This window comes from Bos indicus x Bos taurus, chromosome 12 (genome assembly GCF_003369695.1).
Source record: "Bos indicus x Bos taurus breed Angus x Brahman F1 hybrid chromosome 12, Bos_hybrid_MaternalHap_v2.0, whole genome shotgun sequence".
In the NCBI taxonomy this organism is placed as follows: Eukaryota; Metazoa; Chordata; class Mammalia; order Artiodactyla; family Bovidae; genus Bos; species Bos indicus x Bos taurus.
The window spans coordinates 78840231-78867564 of record NC_040087.1 but is presented as its reverse complement, the minus strand read 5'-3'; the positions used below and the strand labels follow the sequence as shown (position 1 = coordinate 78867564).

Genomic DNA, 27334 nt, shown 5'->3' with positions numbered 1-27334 from the left:
GCCTCTGTGAAACTGTTCTTGCCAAACTCAAGACTATGATACAACTTCACAGACTGTATTAGCAATGAGTCAGAATTGAAGCTTTTACAAAGAAATTTGAAAGAAAAATAAGGAGAGAAACAGACTTCCTCTCAAAAGGTGTTCTCATGGTTAAAAACAAAAGGTACTCACCTATCTCTTCGCTGTGATCTAGGTAATGAACACTGCCCCCTTCTCCACCCGTTCTTGTCATCTCCACTCTGGAAAGCATATTGGATGAACTGGAATAAAAGTAATTTGATTATGGGGATAACTTTAAATCCATCCTAATTTATTTTTTAAAATAAAAGATAAAAAAGAGGATGACAAAGGAGGAGAGAAGGGGAAAAGTTGTCCACAAACTCCAGGACTTTACTTATAAGTAGGATCAAACACTGTTTATGACAAATTAACTTATTATTCTGGCATAGAACTCTGCCTTTAGCATCCTCTCGTGTATCTAAGTTAAGGTAACCTGTCACCATAATAGACTGAGCCTCTTGGAAATACTTCATGTACATCCTCAGCATTGGTTACTGTTACACTATTTTAGCTCTACTAAGACAAATTTTATTTTCTAAATCCTTTAGACATATTTTAAATGAGTTCATTCTGTTTGTTTTTTAAAAAAAAAAATATTATCAGGCAAGTTAAGCCCCCTGATAAACATTTCCCTATTCTTTATTTTGCAAAAACTGGGGTTTTTGGGGGGGCAGTGGCGGGGAGCTGGTGGTGTAAAATTATTTAATATTTTCCTTGAAGTCCACATACAATCCTTTTAAGAAGTTACTACTCGGATAGTCTCAGTGCTACAACTATTAGAGGGCCTTTCAGAAAAAATTCTCTGTGCCAAAACACAACACACACATGCACACACACACACATGCACACACACACATGCACACACACACATGCACACATACCCAATTGCCAGGCAGGGTTAGGGCTAATTGGCTCTTTGAATCATTCTAAGCGCTGGACACACTGGGTCCCTCAGCCTGTGAGGTGGTAACAATTATGATCTTCATTTCAGAGAAGGAAACTGGCCAAGAGAAGTCAAGTAAGCTAAGAGCCACGTAGGTGGACAGCCCTGCTTCCAAGCCAGGCAGGGTCTGGCCCAGCCGTCTAAGGGCCACATTTCCTGGGAATAGACTATACACCACCACCACCACCCACCGAGTACCTTGCAGAGGCTGGAAGACCCCTTACCCGAAAGCCCTCTTCCATCCACGCAGTGGTGCTGAAGACGCATCATTCCACACCCTCCACCTCCAGAGCCGATGTCCTCCTACTCAGCCAGGTCCACTCATTCACGTGCGGATGCTCTTGGCAGGAGACTCCCAGACCTTGGTTCTCTTTGAAGTTTTTTATATATAATTTTACTTACTTATTTGTTCTGTATTTCTGGCTGCCCTGGGTCTCCGTGGTCTTGTCTCTCCAGGTCTCCCCGGCCTTTTCTCTAGCTGGGGCGAGCGGGGGTTACTCTTGGTTACAGCGCTCGGGCTTCTTGTTGCGGGGTCCTCTCTCTTTGCAGAGCTCAGGCTGTAGGTGCTTGGGCCTCAGTCACTGTGCTCCATGGGCTCAGTAGCTGTGGCTCCTGGGCTTAGTTGCTCCGTGGCATACGGGATCTTCCTGGACCAGGGAATGAACCCATGTTCCCCGCATTGGCAGATGAATTCTTACCCACTGCACCACCAGGGAAGTCCCAGACCTTGGTTCTGCTGAACTCCATTTGCTGAATCCTTTAGCAGTATAAACGAGGTCCACCCTGCCTGCTCTCCTGGTTTCTTTGATTTTTGAAGTCAATTTCCTCTCCTTTTCTCAAGCTTTTGGGGGGTGGGTCGAGGAATAATTTGACTGCTTTAAGGAAAGACACCGAGACTTCTTCCCTTGGACATGCGCTTTCCTTCAGGGGCTGTGGAGACCCATCTCATCTCAAGCTGGACAGACACGCCAAAGCCCACGAAGTCTTGGCAGGTGTAAATATGTTTGCTGTTCTCTGATCGGAGGTTCTCAGGGCGGCATGTCCAAGCACCTTGTACCTTGTTTAACAATGAGTTTAAGTTGTCACGAAATATCTTCTCTGATGCTTGAGAAGCAATGGAAAGTGAAAGTGTTAGCTGCTCTGTCATGTCTGACTCTTTGTGAACCCCGTGGACTGTAGCCCGCCAGGCTCCTCTATCCATGAGATTCTCTAGGCAAGAATACTGGAGTGGGTTGCCATTTCCTTCTCCAGGGGATCTTCCCGACCCAGGAATCAAACCTGAGTCTCCCACATTGCAGGCAGATTCTTCAATGTCTGAACCACCAAGGGAGGCCCGAGAAGCAATAGGGAGGGAGACAAAATACAAAGGGACTCAGTACAGATCTCACCATCTTGTCCCTGGTGTGGCCTGCACGGGACATGTATATTTCCATCCATCAGATCGGGTGGCACAGTTTGGAGAGAGTCTTTGGCAGGACTTTCTGATCATGGGTTGAGAAAGGAAACCACCTCTTCCCTGGAAAGCCCAGGTGGCCATGTCAACTTGCCCGTTTCCTTCCAGCGTCAGCATGACCACCTGCTCCACGCTGCTCGCCCTAGGGATGATGCCGCTGTGCCTGTTAATCTACACCAAAATGTGGGTTGATTCGGGGATGATCGTGATTCCCTACGATAACATAGGTAAGTCACTTGTCGGGCCAGACCCTGAACCTGGCCAGGCTCCCCTCTGCTTGCCCCTGGCTAGCTTCTCGGGCCAGACTCAGCCTCAGCTAGACCTCACCTCTCACACCCTCTATAGTCTGTGCATTCTTGCTCTTTGGAAGAAAAGTTAGGACAAACCTAGGCAGTGTATTTAAAAGCAGAGGCATCACTGGGCCGAAAAAGGTCCATATAGTCAAAGATACGGTTTTTCCAGTATGAGAGTTGGACCCATAAAGAAAGCTGAGCACCAAAGAATTGATGCTTTTGAACTGTGGTGTTGGAGAAGACTCTTGAGAGTCCCTTAGACAGCAAGGAGATCCAACCAGTCCATCCTAAGGGAGATAGGTCCTGAATATTCACTGGAAGGACTGATGCTGAAGCTGAAGCTCCAGTACTCTGGCCATCTGATGTGAAGGACTGACTCATCTGAAAAGACCCTGATACTGGGAAAGATTGAAGGCAGGAGGAGAAGGGGGTGACAGAGGATGAGATGGTTGGATGGCATCACTGACTCAATGGACATGAGTTTGTGCAAACTCCTGGAGATACTGAAGGACAGGGAAGCCTGGTGTGCTGCAGTCCATGGGGTCTGCAAAGAACCAGACACGTCTTAGTGACCGAACAACAACAAAGGCCGTTAGGACAAGTCTCGCCTGCGTTTGAATGAGGATTAGCAGAATCTGAATTCCAAACCTTGAGCCCATGGGAGAATTGGTTTTGTCCTCCGCTGAAATCACCAGGGAGAGGGGCTGACGGGAGGGACCCCTGAGCACAGCTGTCTGGACCTAAGGGGACTGGAGCCTGGTGCACAGGAAGGCTCTGTCCTTCCCATAATCCAGAGCACAACTAATCCAGGGGGGACGAGTCTGCTCCCAAATACTCAAGTTAAAGAAATCCGAGAAAACATTCTACTGATGATTTCAAAATAGGGCCCCCAGTAAGCAACAGCCACGAGAAGCCTTCAGGTGAAACACACTGTTTATAACTGTCCCCTGGGGACCGTGTCTTGATTCAGAAGATGATCTACCGACCCAGCTTGTGTATCCAGTCCCAGGAGTCCAGTGTGCAAGCTGTAACTCTGTGTCTACTCGTCTCAGCTCCCAGATGGTCACCTCCACACCCAAAGGGCTTCCATTTCTAGGGGAACACATAATGGCAGGAGATTAGGTACCTGGTGGAACGTGGGGTCAAGGGCAGGACAGGATAGTTCCTGGTCTACGCAAACCAGGCATCTGCCAGAACCAGGACCATTGCAGCTGAGATGTGGGTGAGTTAGCACATCAGGACCCATCGCTGATATGCTAATAGTCTTTTCTCAACTGCCCTTGGAGACACATATCTCCCTAATGGGCTGCCACAAAGAGGTGTGGGGGTCCCATGGAAGGCTGCATGTGAATAAAGACTGAATGGTGCCTCAGAAAGATGGTTGGTTGTAAAAAGGATTCCTGTTGGCATGGAAAGCTGTCCTGGATGGCTTCCATTTCTAAGAAAGATTGGTTCTGTGATTAAAAAAAAAACAAAACATGATTCAGGTCTACAGAACTGAATCAGAACAAACTTTGGCACAGCCCCTGGGGACAATCTGTATTGTCGTATCTTCAGATGGTCTCTACTTTCTCTCTATTCCTACCATGGCCATTAGACAACCCCTTCCCCATCCCTCCCAAAAAGCAGTTCTTTTTGGCACACGTGTTCAGTATGGGATTTCCCCTCCAGTGGTCCTTCTACTGACCCCAGGGAACTCCTTCCTGCCAGGCATCATCTACTGCAAGTAGGCCTTAGCTGACCCTGCACAACCGCCTGCCCAGGCCTCATGCTGCTCAACCCCCAGTCTGCCACCTGGGAAGGGCACCTTCCTAAAGAGGGCAATTTGCTTGAGTGGTGTACACTTCTCACAGAACTTGTTTGCTGAATGAGAATTTTTAATTCTAAATCACTTGTTGTTTAAGAAAAAAATTTAGTCTGAAAGTATCCTCCTCTTAATATTCATTCCCTTCTGGAAAATGCCCCATGGCAATATTGGGAAATTCTAACTACAGTGTGAATGATTGATAGCAAGGAAAAGAAAGTGAAAAAGAGTCATTAGTACCCCCAAAGGAGAAAGACGTCATCATACAAGACATGAAGGGCAAAAAGGAAAAGAAAATAGAAGTGAAGAGAAACAGAGAGGAAAAGATTAAAAAATCTTCAATGAGAGCCTGCCAAACAAAGATATTAACTCTGCTTATTCACCATTTTGTCCAGGCCTGTTTTCCAACCTAATCTTCTTGTTATCCGTTAATGTGGAAAACACACAATCTGATTAATTAACAAGATGTTATCACTACTTTTTCAACCAGGCAATTTAGGCTCAGGGCATATGTTTAATTTGTCCAAGATGAGAGGGAAGCTGGGAGTAGCCCTCCCGTCCGCTCTCACCCTGCTCTGTAGGCAGGGCTGTTGTGCCTAGCTCCCATACGGTGCTTCCGATGTTCTGATAACTCAGCAAACACGCCCTGAGTCCCTCCAGAGGATGAGAGCTAGGTAGAGACCAAGGCCACTTGCGCAGCCGGTAACACCGCAAACACCGCAACAAGTTGCTGTTTCTCCTCCTCCCTCAAAGCATTTGAAGCAGTCTAGGACCAGGAACTGTGCACCCACTTCACCATCGGATTCTCACATCAGCACCGTGAGACGGAAAGCTACCCATTCCACAGATGGGGAACCCAAGACTCAGGGGCACAAAGCACTCACAGTTCTCACAGCTTGTGAATAAGGTCCCGCTCTGAGTCTGTCTGGCTCCAGGTTCCACCGCGTGACTCTGTTCCCCATTCTCTTTCCTTCTCTTTTTTTCTTTCTCCCTTCTTCCCTCCGGTACCTGCCACATAAACTTGGTTAAAGATCCAGTTATGGTTCAAATGGCACGACTGTAAGCAGAGGCTTTCACATCGAAATAGACAGGTATTTGCCACAGAGAGCTCAGGCACACGGGGAATAAGGTACACAAGATCCAGCCTGCTGGGGAGTGAAGGACGACAACAACCCACCTCTCCAGGCGGGAGTCCTACACTCTGAAAGAGACGAAGGGCAAAGGGTGTCTTTTCCAGCCAACTGTGAGTCAACTTTCAAACTTTATGCGGTCTCATATGGATCAAGAGAGGAAATGCAATTCTGCCATCGACTTGAGCAGCTGGTCCTGCTTGTGTGTGTATCCTGCAGCCTCAGGCTGCCCCCAAAAGATAAAGACTCAGCAAAGAGGGGCCGAACATGGAGCTGGGCTGCCTTTGAACAGACCCAACATGTGACAAATACATCACCAAAGCCCAATCACACTCACATTCCAATCACAGTATCAGTCCCCAGATGGATGACGCTACAGGACGGTTGATATGCATCAGCATGGTTTTCCTTTAAGGCAGACAAACATCCCTTTAGGGAACAGTCTGGAGACCAAGAGGAAGAATGTTCCTCCCAAGAGCGGGATGCAAGGGCCCCCAAAGGGGATTTTTCTAGGAGCTCTTACCAGGATGTCCATCAGTGACCCTTTTCATTTCCTTTATTCCACCATTTTCTCCTTCTTCTGTCATTCCTGTTTTTCTTTTTTCTTTTCCTGCTTTTGGTACGCTTAGCTATTACTTAATCCCATTGTGTAATTTCTGGGGAAAAGTCATTGCAGACCCTTATACTGCCAGGAGGGCCAGAAGGCTGCAAAGACTTTATGTTTTTATCACTATTACATTCGTTTTAAATTGACATTTACAGACCTGGAATCCAGAATCCATTTCACAGTCCTAGTTCTATCTACTCCAGTACCGAGCAACACCCACTCTCAGAATTTCATTATTCGACTCCAGTTTCTCCTGGTGCTTTAAAAGGATGTCTGAAAAAGAAACAGCCTGTGAGAACTTACAAGTTGTTTGGTGGTATATTATCTAAAAGCAGCCACTGGACAAATGAGTGTTAAATAATAAGGAGAAACAAACCACATGTCGCAAGTACAGCAGTAAATTTAACACGGAGAAATTGAAGCATGACTCTTTCATCTGGCTGGGTGAGCACGTTCCTGCAAAGAAGTATAATTACTTGAGAGGTCGCCAAATATGTTATCTCATGGAAAATTTAAAGCATGCTTTTTCAACCTATTGTCTCACCTCTCTGCTGCAGGTTTGAATCACCCTAGTCAATTTTAACTCAAAGTCATTAGCCACAGAATGCCTGCAGAATCCTGGACTTTTTTCTTTTATTTCTACTACTGTGAAGTAACAGACAGATGTTAACTATCATCTTTGTACACCCCAAGAATACACACACACACACACACACTTTGAAAAGATATTTTTCATAAGATATAAAACTCCAAAGCCAAATAAGCCAAGATGCTGACAAGTTGAAACTAAAAGATATCAATTGATAGTATAAGGAAGTCTAAAAAAATTAATCTAAGATTTAGGGAAAGGATTTATATCATCAATATAATCGATTTTTCCACCAGAAATATTGAATTATTTACTGGAGTAGGTGAAGCAGTAGAGTTTGTGGGAGTTTGTTTGTTTTTTAATTATTTAGTGTCTTCAAGAAAGGAGTCTGATCTATATCTTAAACCTTTTGGAGACCACTTATTCTTGTTTTCATCCTCCCTGTGCTGCGTTCTGTCGATCACACTGCTCTCTGTCACCTTCAGGTATATCTCTGGTGGCTCTTGTTGTTCCCGTCTCCCTTGGGATGTATGTTAACCACAAGTGGCCCCAAAAAGCCAAGATCATCCTTAAGGTAAGAGTCCCACGTCACTCATGGCACAGGCAGCACACTCAAGGCCCCAACGTGTGTGCTGCAATGATGAGTCTCTCCATCAACTGAACTGGTTTTCTCACGGGATCAGAAAGCCCCTTCCAAGGGGCCTCCGTTAGTAGACACGCAGCCCACTCCTCTGGAATGCCCTTCCCTGTCCACGTGGCAAGTTTCTATCCACCCTTTGGGATTCCCAGTTCACCCCGTTCAAATGTGGCCTCTTGGCTTTTTTCTACTCTGTACACACACAGCACTTTATTTTACCTCTGCTCTGTGGGTTTGTATTATAAAATATATCTAGATGGCTGTCTTAGAAAATAGGTCACGTCTTTCTCACCCTTGTATCCGTATGGCCAATCCAGTGCCTGGCAATTGATAGATTTTATATTTATATAAATATATATATATATATGTGTGTGTGCATGTATATGGGTAAGTGTATATATACAGATAGAAAAATATATTAAATATATAATGTGTGTATATTACACACATATATATGTAAAAAATGATACATATATACATACACATACAAATGATGATGTATATAGTGAGTAACCATTCATTCCCTGTCACCAACTATATTCTAACCGGATGAGATGGAGATAGATGATACAGATATATAGACACGGACTGTATGCGTGGCTGAGTCCCTTCACTGTTCGCCTGAAATTATCACAACACTGTTAATTGGCTATACTCCAATACAAAATAAAAAGCTCAAAAGGAAAAAAAAAGATGTATATATATGGACAGATTCCACTTCCCAGTGGGCAAAATAAGCCATCTAGTGTTCTTTTTTTCCTCTCACAAAAAAAAAAAAAAAACCATTATCATCTCCATTTCTTTTTTTTCTAATGTGAAAAGGAGACAGCAATAACGCTAGTTTGGCTCGCCCATGCCTTTTTAACTTTCATAGAGTTTCATTTCCACTTTCTCATTACCAAGACAATCATAAAAGGTGACTAGGGCAGGATTTCATCTTCAATCCTAGATGAAAAAGCTGTGCCTCGGAGAGGGTTCATGACTGACCTAAGGAAGGCAGGCAGGGGGAGGTGAATTTGGAAGCCAGGTCTTCTGATTCTTCCTGGAGTGGGTTCTCCTCCCCTGTGACAAGGATGATTTGCAAGTAGAACATCTTCTTCAGGCCAACTGAGATTAACAGCACTCCGTGTCCTGTTAATCTTCCTATAACTGGAAGCGTGGGGCAAGCACCAGCATTTCCCATGGGTCTACCATGACCATCGGGCAAGAGACACACAGAGGGGTCACTGTTCTCATTTTCCCAGAAGGAAAGAGAGCCTTAGGCTTCTTCTCCCAAAAGAGCACTTGAGTTTGCTTCGACTCACGATTGTTGCTGCTGTTGTGTCTCTCTTCCAGATTGGATCCATCACAGGCGCCCTGCTCATAGTGCTTATAGCCGTGGTTGGAGGCGTGCTGTACCGGAGCGCCTGGATCATACAGCCCAGACTCTGGATCATAGGAACCATATTTCCCATAGCTGGCTACTCCTTAGGGTTTTTTCTGGCTAGGATAGCCGGTCAGTCCTGGCACAGGTATGGTGTTTTTAGTGAATCAGACTAGGAATTTTCTTCTGTAATAGCCACTGTATTCTTCTGCTCCGTGCGGGTGTGTGCACAAGCGCTCAGCCGTGTCCACCTCTTTGCAACCTCATGGACTGTAGCCCGCCAGGCTCCTCTCTCCATGAAATTTCTCAGGCAAGAATATTGGAGTGTGTTGCTGTATCCTACTCCAAGAGATCTTCCCGATCCAGGGATCAAACCTGCATCTCCTGCATCAGCAGGCAGATTCTTTACCACTGAGCCCCCTGGGAAGCCCAACTCGTTTGCTAGGGCTGCTCAAAGTACCAAAAACTGAGAGGCTTCAACAGCAGAAATCTGTCTCCCAGTTCTAGAGGACAGATGCCCAGAATCTGGGTGTCAGCAGGATAGGTCCTTTGTGAGGAATAAAGGGGAGTCTGTTCAGGTCCCTCCCCTTGGCTGATAGATGCATCTTCCCGTTTCTCCTCACACTGCCTTCTTTCTAAGGATGTCTGTATGTTCATATTCCTGCTTTTCATAAGGACACTGGTTGTATTGAACTAGGGTACATCCAAATCATGTCTTCACTATTAATAATTGTATCTTTAGTGACTTTATTTCCAAATCGTGTCCGAATCTGAGGTCCTGAGGGTTAGGACCTTTAGCATATGCATCTAGGAAAATACAACTCAGCCTAGAACAGCTGCAAATACAAGGCAAATTCAAAATTTCTCGCCTGTCATAACGTTCACCCTATTTCTGACGACATCACTCTGAGTAGATGCATTCATTCCTAAAGTATGCACATTCCCCAGGAAGACAACACCGACTGCCTCTTGCTGTTCAAATGCTCCTGGACACCCCGCATACAGCGCATGTTGACTCTTCTGCAGTCACATACTCTTATTCTCCAAACAAAGCGACTTCCACAAAAGCATCCACACCGGCCTTGTGACCTACCAGGCTCCTCTAGCCAGGAGCGAGATGAACTCATGATCCACACAGGTTGTGGCACGTGTGGGCCTGCTACAAGGAAGGGCATTTCATCTCCAACCAGCACATCAGAATGTAATTTTATTTTATCCTTTTTATTTATATAAAATGTATTCAGTATTCTGTTGAATAAGTATATGTCACTTATAAATGAACATTATCCAATATACTAAGTATAACATACATAAATTATACATATGTGCACTATAGAAATAGATGACAAGATATTGTCTACTGCTCAGAGGATAAAATAAGCTAACTGGTGTTCCTTGTTCCTCTGGACTAGAAATATTATAAACCTCAATTTTTTTAATGTAAAGAGGAGAAAACAGTAACAGCAGCTTTTGTTTACACAAGACTTTTTAACGTTTATAGAGGTTTTTTTAATTTTATTTTATTTTTATTTGGAGGATAATTACTTTACAATTAGTGATGGTTTGTGCCATCCATCACCATGAATCAGCCACAGGCTGATGTTCCCTCCCTCTTATACACCCCCCCCACCTCCCTCCCTATCTCACCCCTCTAGGTTGTCATAGAGGTTTTATAGAGGTTCATATCCATTTTCTCATTATTACAGTAATCATTAGGGTGACTAGAGTAAGATTTCATCTATGTATATGTAGAGAAAAAGGTAAAATATCTATATTATCTAATAATATATTAATAAGTTACATATTTGTCTAATATAAATAAAACTATGTGAATAAATGCATTAAAACAGATATATTTATACATACATATATATGTACTTGTTCTCACATTTGCTTTTTTTCTGGAGTAATTTTTTTTAGAATAATTTAGTGCTGTGTTATCTTCCAGTGTACAGCAAAGTGATTGTTATACATATGTGCATATTATTTTTCAAATTCTTTTCCATTATAGATTGTTAGAAGATATTGAGGGTTTCCCAGGTGGCTCAGTGGGTAAAGAATCCACCTGCAGTGCAGGAGACGCAGGAGACATAGGTTCAGTCCCTGGGTCTGGGAGATCCCCTGGATGAGAGCAAGGCAACCCACTCCCGTATTCTTGCCTGGAAAATCCCATGGACAGACGAGCCTGAGGGGCTACAGGCTATGGGGCCTCAGAGTCGGACACGACTGAAGCGACTAAGCACGCGGGCACGCACAAGATATTGAGTGTAGTTCCCTGTATATCGGGTCTCCTTGTTGATTACCTCCTTTATATATAGTGGTGTGTGTCTGTTAATCCCAAACTCCTGGTTTACCCCTCCCCGCCCTCTGCCATCCCCTTTGTAACCATAAGTTTTCTACACTCATGTTTACTTCTACTGTTCACAATAACAAAGCAGAACAACACCCAGAACAAACCGGTGAAAACACTGGTTCTCCGGACCTCTCCTTCAGGTGCCGAACCGTTGCTTTGGAAACAGGGATGCAGAACACACAGCTGTGCTCCACCATCGTCCAGCTCTCCTTCACCCCCGAGGAGCTCAACCTCATATTCACCTTCCCGCTCATCTACAGCATCTTCCAGATCATCGCAGCGGCTCTGTTCCTGGCAGGTGAGGGGCACTCACAGTCACCTTTCATGCTGACGCGCTTTGAGGAATCCTGAAGTTGCCAATACGGCATTTTTTAGTTCCCTGTTTCTGGCAGTGAAATAAGTGGGTGGTGAAAGTCGCCCATATTATTACGACTTGATATTAAGCATATCAAGATGATGTACTGAGAAAAATGGTTCCCTGGAGTAGGACATGGCAACCCATTCCAGTGTTCTGGCCTGAGAAACTCCATGGACTGGAGGGTTACAGTCACGGGGTCGCAAAGGTCAGATACAATGAGTGACACACACACTCACACACACACACGTATAGCATATTTATCAGAAAATTGGTGTAACAAGAGACATTTATCAGGCTAAGTTATATTGGAAGACATATATGTGTACATATATTATTTATATATATTTATTTATATATATTTTAGTAGCCATACAATTGAAACAGTTGAAGCACACTCATTCTTTATTTCAAGTATGGGGAATAGCAAGTCTGATTTTTTTATTTTATTCTAACGTAGCATATAGCTCTGATCCATTAGCCCCTGCCACTTGCCAGCCTTCACCTGCCTGAAACTTTTCTCAACATTTTCTAATGACTGGTGATATTTGACCTTTGTTTTCAAACCCTGGTTTTCTTTATTTTTAATAAAGAAACTTCACCTTTAAGCTTCATGGCACTTTAACAGGGACAGCATAGTGAAGGCGGATGAAAAATTAACATGACTCTTAAGTGATCCAATAAGCAGAGATACAGTTTTGCTTTTCCACTTAGCTCCAATAGGTATTCAACTGGCCCATGGGAGCTAATCGTTCTCCACACTGTGGTCTTGAATGTAGTTCTCAAAGCACAGTTTTCCTTCCTAGAATAGGGCCCTCTGGATCCATTAGAAACGTTCCAGTGAGTTATCACCGGTCCAGGACAGAGGGCTCCATGGCCTAATTACCTTGTTTTCTCTTTGTTGGAGATGCACCCAATTTGGTGCACTGTGGGATTTTTCCAAATAAGTACTGGCGGCATCTACCAGACAAACCAGAGAAAGACTGGCGATGGAGCCGTCGCATAGATTTACTAGTTAAGTAACTGGGATTAATAGATAAGCTGAAGGAATAATGGAAAAGTGGGTAATGGCATCGGTCTTATATTTTGCCACAGTTTTAGCAGCAAGAATATAAACCAGGAGGCGCTTCTCCTAAGGACATGCAGTGCTGAGGTACATATTTTGGTGCAAAGATTATAAGTCTAAATGTTTTTTGGACCAACGAAAGGAAAGAAGGAGGGAAAGAAGGAAGGAGAAAATAGTTTGGTTAAATAAAATCAGTGCTAAGGTGAGGATTCCTGGCTTAAAACAGTGCATAATAAAAGTAGAATATTTTAATTAACCACAAGTTCAATTCAATAGAGTCAATAGCTCAGTGGCTTCGAAACTAATATATTAGAAGTGCGGGGACCAACCATGGAGATATGGATCTTGACGTATGAAGATCCTGGAAGCAGGCTGTTGTCTTTCTCAGCTGTGCGTCATCACAAGAGTTGGCGTTTACTGATCTCTTGGTCGTCTCCCAGGGTTGTACTACACACTTGAGCATTTTATCTCACAATTGCCCTATGAGACAGATAGCACTATTATATCAATTTTAAGTGTGAGGTACTGGAATCTGAGGGTGCCAATAAATAATACCTTCTCTTCCCCTATTGACTTTGGAACCAAATGAGAAGTAGAAGGGAAAAAATATCAGATACTTAGATAACAAAATAGCACGTTTATTGTATTCAATTGATAAAGCTTAATTAGAAAATACAGCTGGCAACAATGACCAGATTGGGCTTGTTAATACCACCCCTTTTCATTGCTTCCCACGGGTGCGTTTAGCACACAGATACATCAACCACAGGCTAGTCTGTCCAGGTGTGAGCTGATCTCAAAAATATTCTGACACAAGGCTGCTATAAGAGACTAGCAGCTTCATGGACGAGAGGAAGGCTGATCCCATCAGCCAGGGCCCCACCATCATGGGAAGAAGTGCGTGAAGGCTGGGAGAGACAGTTATTCCAGCTCAACTCCTCCAACACAGACCAGCAGACCAAGGTCTTGACAATGCACCTTAGCTTATCTGTTGAGGACCTGTGCATAACTGGGAGATGGTAGGGACAGAAGACGTGCTTCTGTGGTTGTTACTGGTAAGTGCCAGCAACCTAACTGATGCCTGCCGAAATCAAGTGAGCACATAGCCCCTCGTGTGCTAGGTCCTTCTGCAGTGCAGTCGCCCCTCTTACCATGAGGGATCCATGGAACTCAGAGCGGGGGTCGTGCTCACTACTTGCCTCCCGCCCACAGAAAATGCCAACTGTTTTTTGAGTTACCAGTTACAACGCCTGTCCAATGTAAGTTGGCAGCTGATTACTATGAAATTTGCTTCATCTGCTGTGTGTTGTTTTCTAGTGTACGTGGTATACAAGAAATATTATAGGAAAAACAATGTGGAATCTCCGGAGGGCAGAGACAACGAACCAGTACCTAAGTCATCGTTCTAACAGGTCAATGAAGGATTTCAACCAGACGAAAAGCAAACACCAGTGGACCAAAAAGCATCCTAAAGAATATGCTTTAGCTCTAACAAATACTTAATTCTTTGTTTGGATAGGATATTTGGCAGAAAAAAAGTTACAGTGAAAATTTAAATTTGAATTGAATTCGTGTATTGGTTTTGGTACCAAGCGACTGGCGATCCAAATATTTAATGTAACAAATATTTGTACACATATATGTGATTTTATATATACACACACACACACACACACACACACACATATGTATACATTGGTTTTGAGTATGGCCCCAAAATATCCTTGAACATCAGACTAAACCCAACATAGGACACAAGAGAATTTAATAACCAAATTAGAATCCAGCCCATAACTCGATAGGGATTTTTTACATCTGTCACTCAGCCTTGGGAGTCCAATGATGCTCACTTGATTTTTTGTAGGAAAAACAGAATTCTTCAAATTCAATGGCTTGAGTTTGGCAAAGCTCTTTGAGCCCTGGAGACTTGCCCATATGACTCTGGTTACTATGACAGCTAGCTGGTTCATAGGAAGCCCGCACAATAGACATTCTAGAGCAGAGAGGGGGCAGTAGGCACAGAGAGCAGGAGATGCTTTGGAAGAAACAAGATTGAACTCCATTCAATGGGAGATCATGGCAAATACAAGGAAAAGTGAAAAAACCAGAAACTTGCTTGAAATGTGAGACCAGAGTCAATGAGATACACAGGAGTAAGTAGCAGTAAGAATGAAGCCAGGGAGCCAGCGGGGAAACGAGTAAGGTATCACACAGTGAGGAAGAGGAGGACAAACCCAGGGCCCAGAGCAGGAAGGGCATTGCCAGCTGAGTCCCTGGGCTGCTGTAAACAGGTCTAACAGGAGGAAGCTAAGAGGATTTGGACAATGGCAGCGAGGTTTCAAGGCAAATGTGGAACAGCTGGCCAACAGTCGGGTCTCCATCACCAGGCTAATTTAATCTCCTTTCCTTCACTCTGCAGCGATTCATTCTCAATTCAGTTCAGAGTAGGTTAGTTCCATTTTCTATTGGGTTGACCAAAAAAATTCGTTTGGGTTTTTCCGAAAGATAGTACAGGAAAAACCCAAATGAGGTTTTTGGCCAACCCAATATTCGGCCATTTTTCACTGCCTCATCCATTGCCTTTCAAACGTCTTGGTTTCCAAGGGCCTGTTGCATTCGGTTGGTGTGAGTTTGGGTCAAGCTGGTGCTTCAACATTACAGGATCATGAATTATAGGATCAGCTCTTAGCTCTTCGAGTATCAACGGGGAGGGACTCTGCTTTGAAATGCGTCCCATTTATGCCTCGTTATACTAGGTTCACATTTACAATTGAATGAGTCCTCTGTATGCTTCCATTGTCAAGCAAACATATTAAAAGGAACTAGGGATTTGTTTAAAGGCTAGTAGGGGAGAGGTTTTACCAATCTTCCTATTAGGGAGGGTCAAAGACTATTGTTCCAAATGGTGCAAAAGGAAGACTTTTCCCTCTGTCTGTCAAGTTCTTCCTACACTTGTCTAATAAAATGGGAAGCAGGCAGATGCATTAAAGACATGCCATGAATTCATATCATAATTTCAAGATGCCCAAAGTCAAGGGCCTGGATGCCAGCAGCTGCAGCAAGCAGATTTTTTCCTCCCTGTTCATCGATATGTAAGTCAAACAGAATTTGGCTCTCTTACACAACGTAGTATCTTGTGAGTTGCAGTTTTTTTTTTCTAATGTGCTAGAGGGAAGAAAAATAGCTGAGCTTTCTCAAATGAAAGTTCTCTATTTTTAAATGGGTTTGAAAGCCTGATTAAATTATGTATTTTATTGCCTCTGTGAGTATCCTATTAAATGAATATTTTATTTTAAAGGCTTGAATAAATGAAAATAATTTTTGTAATGACTGGGCTGGTCTATTTGGATCTTTGCAACCACTGTCTTCAGTGTTCAGTTCCAGAGAATTTTCAAATGTTCAATTGTTTCTCGAAAAGTGCCTGAAAGAAACTCTCAATTAAATACTCTAATAATTAGTTCTCCCACTGATACAGATTGAGGTGGTCCCCAAGAAAATCATACTGGAGGAATATTAACCAAAGATTCTTAAAAACAGGGTGACAATGCCTGATTTTAAATAATAGTAAAAGTCAGGTGGCTCAGTGTCAAAGAATCCACCTGCCTGTGCAGGAGATGCGGGAGGCACGGGTCCCATCCCTGGGTCAGGCAGATCCCCTGGAGGAAGAAATGGCAACTCACTCCACTGTTCTTGCTTGAGAAATCCCATGGACAGAGGAGCCTGGCGGGCTACAGTCCACGGGGTAGCAAAGAGTCAGACACAACTAACCACACACATAAATAAGACCACCACCACCACTTTCTATGAAAAATGTACAGAGAGAGAGAGACAGAGAGATGCAGAGATATGGAGAGAGACGGAGATACTTCATTTATGGTTGTGGTGCATTAAAATCTCTCTCGTCGACAAGACTTGAAGAAATGCAGGTTATGACCTTCACTTGGCCGCTCACAGACACCACTGTGTTCTCCACTGGGAAACTCTCACTCTCTTCCAGAAGGGAACAGTTTACCTTTCTGGGAATATCTGGCATTCCATTGCCTCTTAAACTTTTACTTCTGAAGAACCACATTAGCTTAGAACAAAGGTCTTCAGGCTGTGGTATGGATGCTCCCAGTACATGAAATTGTCCCAGGAGTACGCAGGCATGGATGGGGAAACAGGTCCCATTTCTTCAGCTTGCACGCGTACACTTTCCCAAAGCTCCCCTGCTTAAATACCCCAACGCTTGAGATGCCCTGGGTTCTCCCTTCTCACCCTCTCCCAGCAAGATGCTCTCCCTTGAAAAAGGAAAACCTTACTCTCAACATCCCTCACCTTTTTACAGCGCATCAGCCCAGAATAAAAGACTTCTGAACACCAGTTAAAGGAACAATTCAGAATATCAGTGTCTAAGAAAGGCTTCTCATCTGTTTATTCAAGATTTTAGAAATGGAATGTTCTGACCTGCGTTGGAATATTTTGAATCTAGAAATACTGTACAATGGAATAGGAATGAAGATAATTTTCTGTTAATGGCCAGCATTTCCATCCTCAACTATTTACACACACAAAAAGAAATAAATCAATCCTCACTGCGAGAGCAATCAAGGGAGCCTTGGTTAGAAACACTGAGAGGAGACACACTCATCCAAGAACGAAAAACTTCCGGCAAATATCCAAATTTTATCTATCCTGAAGTCGGAATTCTGATGTGAAGGGAATGGTACAGGAACCCATGTTGAGGTATCTGTTAGGACTGAAAGATGGAATTCAATATTTTTTTTCTGGCAAAAAGTGTGAGTTAGCTGATTGGCTGGACAATTAAGAAACATGAAGGGCATTTTCCATAAAGTAGATGAGCAAAATCTGCAGCAACAATGTTTTCTAAAATCTATTTTAAAACATGTCATAATATAAAATTATCCTCCAGTTGAAAACAAAACCAAAATGATTAGACTATGTAAGGACTCTCGGGCTTCCCAGGTGGCACAAGTGGTAAAGAATCCCCCTGCCAATACAGTAGACACAAGAGAGGTGGGTTCGATCCCTGGGTCAGGAAGATCCCCTGAAGAAGGATATGGCAACTCACTCCAGTATCCTTTCCTGGAAATCCCATGGATAGGGGAACCTGGAAGGACCACGGGATTGCAAAAGTCACACGTGACTGAGCGACTGAGCACACACACGTATGAAGACTCTTACAAACCAATAAGAAGGAAAGTGATAAAAATGAGCAAAATTGAACAGACTCTTTAGCAAAGAAGAGCAGTAAAGCCAAAAGCACAGGACAATGGCAAACAATAAATGGAAAGATGCTCGACACCGTAAGCAGCTAAGTGACAGTGATGTCACGCAGTCGTATCCAAATCTTTGCAGCCCTATGGACTGTAGCCTATCAGGCTCCTCAATTCATGGAATTTTCCAGGCAAGAGTACTGGAATGGGTTGCCATATTCTTCTCCATGGGATCTTCCCGATCCAGGGATCGAACCCAGGTCTCCCGCATTGCAGGCAGACAATTTACCATCTGAGCCACCAGGGAAGTCCGGTATGAAGAGTTAAGATAACTTCAAGTCAAAATCACGAGGTATCACTGCATCCCAATAAAATAGCTAAAAGAAAAAAAAATCACTGATGACAGGGACTTACCTGGTGGTCTGGTGGCGGAGACTTCAAGCTCTCAAAACAAGGGACCCAGGTTCGATCCCTGGTGAGGGTACCAAATCCCACATGCTACAATTAAAAGATCCTGCATGCTGCAAGGAATATCGAAGATCCTGCCTGCTGCTACTAAGACTCGGCACAGCCAAATAAATTACTGATGACAGTGAGTATTGATGGGGATATGAACAGCAACTCTCAGAAACTGCTGGCAGTAGGGTCACTTCAAAACCAGTCTGCAGTTTCTAATAACATTACACACACACTAACTGTATAGCCTGCGATCTCACTCCCAGGTGTTGACTCAGATTCTAGAAGTAAAACATAGTAACAGAAAGATCAGGGCCAGACACCTGCAGGAGGCGTGGACTGCAGCAGGCTGGGGTACCATTGTGGAGTGATGGAAATGCTCCTTACCACGATGGTGGTGGGGGTTACCAAATCTTAAGCATTTGTCAAAATGCACAGAACTGTACCTGTAAAACTGATGAGTTTTACTCTGTGTAAATTACACCATTTATAAAACTGATTAAGAATTGATGCAAAGAGCCGACTTACTGGAAAAGATCCTGATGCTGGGAAAGATTGAAGGCAAAAAGAGAAGAGGGAGGCAGAAGATGACTCAATGAACATGAACTTGAGCAAATTCCAGGAGATAGTGAAGGACAGGGGAGCCTGGCGAGCTGCAGTCCAAGGGGTCGCAAATAGTTGGACATGACTTATCGACAGAACAACAGCAAATGTATTCCATTCCCAATCATCTCTGAGAATACTGAGATAAATTTGGAGCCTCTAAATCAAAGACTAACAGACTCTAAGAGCTATTTGATAAGGCTTAGCCAAGCCTTCTCAGTCTATTACATAGACATGGAAACAGTGAACAGTGCAAGTTCTAGAAATCTTTGGAAAACCAAGTATCTCCAATTCTTTGCTTTCCACAAAACTTAGAGATTCTAATCAGGTTGTCAACCTTGCATTAGTTTTCTTTATAGACAGCTGTGATTTCTTTGGCACGTAACTTGGAAGAAGTTCAAACTTGAAGGACAATAAATAGATACCAAAGTCCTTTCATTGTCATCTCTCTCTTTGTGTGAGACAAGGTTGATCAGCACTTCAATCTGTAAAATTCAGCAAGAGGAGCAAAGTAGATGCTGAACCCTATTCAGCTGAAGAAGACTTCTGAGAGCCCCTTGGACTGTAAGGAGATCAAACCAGCCCATCCTAAAGGAAATCAGTCCTGAATATTCATTGGAAGGACTGGTGCTGAAGCTGAAGCTCCAATACTTGGGCCACCTGATGTGAAGAACTGACTCACTGGAAAAGACCCTGATGCTGGGAAAGATTGAGGGCAGGAGGAGAAGGGGACGACAGAGGATGAGATGGTTGGATGACATCATCGACTCAATGGACATGAGTTTGAACAAACTCCAGGAGTTGGTGAAGGACAGGGAAGCCTCGTACACTGTGGTCCATGGGGTCACAAGGAGTCAGACACAGTTTAGTGACTGAACAGCAACAATCTCAGTCTAAGAACAGCAGCAAAAGTTTACCGGGTGCCTCTGTATTGCAGGCTTTCTTTAACTTCAGTACTGTGTGAACTGTTTCCATTCTCACAACAATTCTGTGGCATAAGTAATATTTTCTTCCTTCTATGGACGAGGACATTTAGGCACAGAGAGCACAGTAACTTTCTCAATATCACACAGCCAGCAGGTAGCAAAACTTGATTGGAACTCAAGAAACCCGGCTCCACATTCCACACTGCTGACCACAGTGTTGACTATATCATACTCATCCACAGACACATGGGATTTCGCATCGCTCACGAATGTGTTACATTAAAATAAGACTCCTCAGTGGAAATGAAATTATAATGTAAATCCAAGTAGAAAAACGGTGTGAAATCCCCAAAATACGAAGGCAGAACTTGTCCATAGTTTTTTCTTTCCTTTTTAAACAGCTTTATTGAGATAGTTATTTACCATGCAATTTATCCATTTATAGTATAGTTTTATGATTTTTAGTATATTTACATATAAGTGCAATTATCTCCATAGTCAATTTTGAAATACTTTCCCCACTTCAAAAATAAACATGCATTTCATCTGTTCAGTTCAATCAGTTCAGTCGCTCAGTTGTGTCCGACTCTTTGCGACCCCATGAACCACAGCACGCCAGGCCTCCCTGTCCATGACCAACTCCCAGAGTTTACCCAGACTCATGCCCATCGAGTCAGTGATGCCATCTAACCATCTCATCCTCTGTCATCCCCTTCTCCTCTCGCCTTCAATCTTTCCCAGCATCAGGGTCTTTTCAAATGAGTCAGCTCTTTGCATCAGGTGGCCAAAGTATTGGAGTTTCAGCTTCAACATCAGTCCTTCCAATGAACACCCAGGACTGATCTCCTTTAGAATGGACTGGTTGGATCTCCTTGCAGTCCAAGGGACTCTCAAGAGTCTTCTCCAACACCACAGTGCAAAAACATCAATTCTTCAGTGCTCAGCTTTCTTTATATTCCAACTCTCACATCCATATATGACTACTGGAAAAACCATAGCCTTGACTAGATGGACCTTTGCTGACAAAGTAATGTCTCTGCTTTTAAATAAGCTGTCTAGGTTGGTCATAACTTTCCTTCCAAGGAGTAAGCATCTTTTAATTTCATGGCTGCAATCACCATCTGCAGTGATTTTGGAGCCCAAAAAAATAAAGTCAGCCACTGTTTCCACTGTTTCCCCATCTATTTCCAATGAAGTGATGGGACCAGATGCCATGATCTTAGTTTTCTGAATGTTGAGTTTTAAGCCAACTTTTTCACTCTCCTCTTTCACTTTCATCAAGAGGCTCTTTAGTTCTTCTTCACTTTCTGCCATAAGGGTACACATATCTGAGGTTATTAATATTTCTCCCAGCAATCTTGATGAAGCCTGTGCTTCATCCAGCCCAGCATTTCTCATGATGTACTCTGCATATAAGTTAAATAAGCAGGGTGACAATATATAGCCTTGACGTACTCCTTTTCCTAGTTGGAACCAGTCTGTTGTTCCATGTCCAGTTCTAACTGTTGCTTCCTGACCTGCATACAGGTTTCTCAAGAGGCGGTCAGGTGGTCAGGTATTCCCATCTCTTTCAGAATTTTCCACAGGAACCCACCTATTCCTTCATACCTCCCAGCCATAAACAAATACTAATCTGTTTTTTGTCTTCATAGGTTTCCCTATTCTAGATTTTCATATGAATTAAGCCAAGTAATATTTAGATTTTTTTGTTATGGTTTACTTTCACTCAGCATAATGTTTTCAAGGTTTATCCAATCTGCCGCATTACCAGTACGCTGCTTCTTTGTAATGGCCAGGTAATATTCTATCGCTTGAATCCACTCAGGTGTCCTCAGTCATGTCCAGCTCTTTGCAACCCCATGGACTGTAGCCCCACCAGGCTCCTCTGTCCATGGGATTCTCCAGACAAGAATACTAGAGTGGGATGCCATGCCCTCCTCCAGGGCATCTTCCCAACCTAGGGATTGAACCTGAGTCCCTTGTGTCTTCTGCATTGCAGTCAAGATCTTTACTTATTTATCCAGTCATTGGTTGAAGGCAGAACTTAATCAATATTATAAATTAATTATTTTTATTAACAACGTTATCATGCCTATGAGGTACGCAGATTTCACTGGATACCTCTAAAAGTGATGTAACAATTGGGCTTCCCTGGTAGCTCATATAGTAAAGAGTCTGTCTGCAATGCAGGAGACCCAGGCTCAGTCCCTGGGTGGGGAAGATCCCCCGGAGAAGGAAATGGCAACTCATTCCAGTATTCTTGTCTAGAAAATCCTGTGGACAGAGGAGGAGTCTGGTGGGTTATAATCCATGGGATCACAAAGAGTCAGACATGACTGAGCAACTAACAACGACAACACAGTGTATTTACAAAATTGCCTTTGCAACTGTAGTTAGAAATTGAATCTATAATTATTTAATCTTGTGATGAACAATGGCAAAATCATCTAAATATGTATAAAGATATTCACAAATTTTAAAAGTTATTTGGGATTATATGAAATCTAGTGGGTTGTTTTTTTTTTTTTTTTTTTTTATTTCAGCCTTCTGGCCTTCTGGTAACTTGCTAAGTGCTGCATTTTAAAGCCTGCTCAGTGTTATAAAGATGGCAGGGGAAGTTGAAGAAATACAACTTTTTCCACAAATAAAATACATAGGGACACAAAGACACACATATAATGCCAAAAGTAATAAGAAAGATAGTTCTCTTGACCTATCTAGCGATAATTTTGATCACTCTTCAAAGTTAAAATAGTGGTTTGGGCTGTTTAAACACAAAGATTACTTGCATGTTGAACCAGCAGAGTTTTCAGCTGACTGACTGATCCATCCATTATGAAAGTTGTTAAGTCACCATGGTTACATCATTCTCAAACCAGGGGAATTTTAAAAAAAAAATAGCTTTTCAAAAATAACAAATATGATTGGGTCCTTCTGCTACTGTGGATATAATAACTCTTGCAAGTAATCTCTTGGAGCTAAGGAACGTTATAATGGCTACTAAGCTGGGATCGCTAACAATGTCTATCCTTTAAAGGAATCAGTGCAGGTGATACAGACATTCATTAGGACAGAAGAAAGCAGCCAGAGGGACACGGTTATGAAATAATGTGAAGTGAAAAAATAACTTAGTGTTTAATTATCTTTCCACTGAAATGCATGTAAATGATATGAATCAAAAGGAAAATAGAAGCATGAAAACCAGTTAAGGAAACGGCGATGAGAGATGGTTTGGCAATCTATTTCTGTATTATTATATAATATGTGAGAATCAAATAAAATCAAGAGGGAAAGAAAGAAACACTAAGAATCACCTCCAGGGTACAACAGCTCCCCACATGTCAATATGCAGATCGGGGTGAGTGTGGATGGAGGGGGACGCCGATGGTGATGCGAGCAGCCTGTGTCCCCTGTGCCTCCTCGTCCAGCTGGTCCCTGGGGGCCTCTGTTCCTAATCGCTAGAGCCCGGCTCCCCAGCTGTGGCCGGCACTACGGCCTGGTTAACCCCACTGGGTGTTCTAACCCAACATTCAGCTCTGATTCCCTTCTCCCGTTTCCTCCCTCAACTAAAATCTCACGCACCCACTTTTCTTTGCAGCTAGGTGGCCTTATGCCTCAGTTCTAGACAATTGCACGGAGGCAGAAATGTCCAGGGAGATTGAATAACAGTAAAACCTTTGGTAATTTCTGGTCGATGTTGCTGTAAGGTTAACAGATGCGTCTGGCATTGCTTCTTCCTCCACGTCCTTCTGCCTTCAAGAAAAAGAGTGCCTGGTGCCAGTCCAGCGGCTAGGAGGGAACAGAAACCCAAACAGACACCAGCCCTAGGACCTCTAACCACTGACCAATGCCACCAGCATCCTGCCTCCGAGCTTACTGAACCTGAGAAGAATAAACACTACTTAGTGAAGCGGTTGTTGCCCAGACGTGCTGTTATTCGCAACTAGAAGCATTCCTAATTCATAGACCTAGTCATCACTATCACTGGAGCTGCCTCGGGTATAAGCTCCCACACAAACATCTGAGGACACAGCCATGGACAAGAAGAAGCTGAAAGGTGTAGGGAACAGTCAAGACAAATCTTCTCCACAGACAGCTGTGCTCAGGGCACAAGTGGCAAGTTCTGTAAAAGCGGTGATTTGCAGGGGGGAGGAAATGCCACACAGTTGGCAAGATCTTAGTTCCCTGACCAGGGATCAAACCTGAGCCCCTGGTAACGAAAACGCTGAGTCCTAACCACTGGCCCACCAGGGAATTCCCAGTTTGTCTACCTCTTATCACAAAAAATCAGTACATATTTGTGAAAGTGAATACACTGATCCTGAATCAAATTACAAAAAGCATTGCTCATTTTCAAGCCAAAAAAATCTTCCCATAGACTAAAAATTAAATGAAAAGTAATAAACACAGAAGTTGCAGATATAAGGACTAGGAATTTTCTGGATTATTTCCAAGTGTCTATTGCCAAGCTACATGTTGGAATATTTTACTTTGTACATAGCATGATTATAATTTTATTAGTCTTCCCAGACCATGAAAATTTCTTTAAAGTATATTTACACTATTCATTTGCTCTAATGTAAACAAATGTCCTGCCCAACACTGATCGAATGAGATTGGAAAGACAAAAAAAATCAAAAAATTCAAATTATATAATCCTAATGTGTAGTAATAGTTTTTAAAGCTTTCAAATGCATGCTTATTACATCGGGCTTCCAATTGCACATAGAGGCATCACTCAGATGGTTCTTTTATTGAGTAAATATGCATTAGGCGCAATTTTAAGCACTCATTATTAACTCAGCCAACCAGAACAAATCCATTAGCAGCGAGCTTATCTAGTTTATCAAATGAATCTAGACTAGGTTCTTAGGAATGTGCTTAAATGTTATATTTATTCATTAGACTTCACTGGAATCCCAAAATAATATATTCATTATGCTAGGCATTTTTAATGGACTGTGTCAAATGATGTTCTCCAAAATGCTGAAGTGATATAATACAATTAACTTTATAACCCAGGTGTTAATTCTCATGATATAAAGGGCCATGAATGAATCACCAACATTATAAAGAATTGTGTTACCTTTGGTCTCTAAGCTCCCCATACTGATGTCTTCCCAAACTTCCAACCCCTACTTACCATTCACATTTGAAACTGTGATCTTTTATTCTTTACCTGGAGATTCTGCTGCTGAACCTGAGAAATTTCCTCAAAGTTGATATTTCCTCCATACCACTGGACAGGGTCCACTGCTTGGGAATGCTCCTAAATCCAGATTCTATCAATTTAGTGCCTCCAAAGGTGAGAATAAAATCACTTGTCCAGCATGAATTGGTATCTTTTTTTAAAAAAAATTTATTTTATCTTACATAACACATACCACATCAATCAAAATGCTGAAAATGATTTATTTTCAGATTTGGTGATCTTATTATTATTCTCTACCCATAAGTTTTTCTTTTTTAAACTTTTTTTATTGGAGTATAACTGATTTACAATGTTGTGTTAGTTACTGCTGTACAGCAAAGGGAATTAGCTAAACATATACATATAGACGTAGGGCTTCCCTGGTGACTCAGACAGTAAAGAATCTGCCTGCAATGCAGGAAACCTGGGTTTGATCCCTGGGTCATCCTGACCCTTTCTCCAGATCCCCTGGAGAAGGAAATGGCTCCCCACTCCAGTATTCTTGCCTGGAGAATCCCATGGACAGAGGAGCCTGGCGGGCTACAGACCATGGGGTCGCAAAGAGTCGGACATGACTGAGTGACTGAGCACACACACAGGTAGACTGTGATGGAGATTAATTGTATAAGGACTGTTTTAATGTACTATAGATCTTTAAAACACTCAGAGTGTCTTTATTCCTTTATCATGCCACCTGGACAAAAGGTTCTTAATCTTATGTTTCAAAAATTCATTAATCCTACAACATATTGTTTCATAACTCACAAAATATACATTGGCTCATACCCAATGTTTTCTGGCTAAACAAGCAAGCATTTATCGAGGGCTCATGCCTCACTGAATTTCAATACCCTTGGAAAGAACTGCAATGATGAAAAGAATTTCTAAAGGGCAAATGCGATTATGCCTGTGTGTGTGTGTATGTGTATGTGTGTGTGGCTTCGTGCATGCACACACACGTTTTGTGTATCTAATTAGTACACACAGGATCCTGATATTTACAGGGAAGACGATTTCCACAAGAAACAGCAACTATCCTTGCAAAGGCAAGATGCATCTTTACAGAGAGGCGACCTTTGATTATAACATTTGCAGGCTGGCTGCCTTCTGAACCTTGCTTGCCTTTGTTTATTACACTCATTTCTGACAATTCAGAAAAGACTGAGTCTTGCAGTTAACATCTACTCAGCAGCTTCATTTCCCAAGGAAACGTGCCTCAAGGACCCTGCCCCACCTCTTTCTGCAACTCCCTTCTTCAAGGACTTGGGCATTTTATAGACTTGTAAAAAAGCTGTGTTATATCTGATGATGACAAGCACATCAGTCGTTTACCTAAAGTTCTGTCCCTTCCACACTCTACCTTATCTCTTCTTTTATAACTCTAGTTTATTGTTATTGGCATTACTGAATCATAAACCTAAGAAGAAAAAAATGTTTCATTTTAAAATATCTTCTATACTCTTTGGGGGTTACACCCATACTTTGAATCTTCATCACATACTGGAGTAGGAAATGGCAACCCACTCCAGTATTCGTGCCTGGAAAATTTCATGGACAGAGGAGTCTGGCAGGCTACAGTTCATGGGGTGGCAAAGAGTTAGACATGACTGAGCACTGAGCATGAACATATTGCATATCAGTTCTTTAAAATCTCTGCGTGTTGTATCATATCACATAAGAGTATTTCAAGCTGTCTTGCCTTTCCCCCACCAATATATAATCTCCATGAGGCCAAGGACATTTATACGCAATCCCATATAACCTTAGACCTAAAATAGTGCCTAGCTCATAATAGGGGCTCAATACTTGTTAAGGCTTCCTGGGTGTCTCAGTGGTAAAGAATCCTCCTACCAATGCAGGAGATATGGTTTCCATCCCTGGTGCGGGAAGATCCCCTGGAGAAGGAAACAGCAACCCACTCCAGTATTGTTGCCTGGGAAATCCCATGAACAGAGGAGCCTGGCGGGCTACAGTCCATGGGGTCACAAAAGAGTGGGACATGACTGAGTTACTAAACAGCAACATTTGTTAACAAAGAGTATGAAAATCTATTGTTGAAAATATTAACACGTGAAACATTTTTCTGCTCCCATTTTCTTCCAGTTACCCTGCTCCTTATAAATCTTCTCCTCATTCTTTCCATAAACGCTTATATAATCTGTGATCCTCTCCATTATTTCTTTCTTGGCTCTATGATCTTCAACTACAGTGTAAGCACAGTCATCCCTTGGTTTCTATGGGGGATTGGTTCTAGAACTGCCATGGATATTAAATTCAAGATGCTCATGT

At 42.7% G+C, this 27334-nt stretch overlaps 1 protein-coding gene across 2 annotated transcripts in view; it reads left to right on the top strand.

Annotated features, from left to right (window-relative positions):
* Positions 1-27334, top strand: part of SLC10A2 (solute carrier family 10 member 2) — a 36531-nt gene that overhangs the window by 5897 nt on the left and 3300 nt on the right. The window contains exons 2-6 of one of the 2 annotated variants that reach the window (XM_027557941.1): positions 2565-2683; positions 7365-7453; positions 8852-9027; positions 11373-11530; positions 13971-14280. In XM_027557941.1, the coding sequence (XP_027413742.1) occupies positions 2565-2683; positions 7365-7453; positions 8852-9027; positions 11373-11530; positions 13971-14062 (634 nt within the window). In that variant the 3' untranslated portion in view covers positions 14063-14280. Of the gene's footprint in view, positions 1-2564; positions 2684-7364; positions 7454-8851; positions 9028-11372; positions 11531-13970; positions 14281-27334 lie in introns of those variants that run through there. The other variant, XM_027557942.1, reaches the window with a different exon arrangement.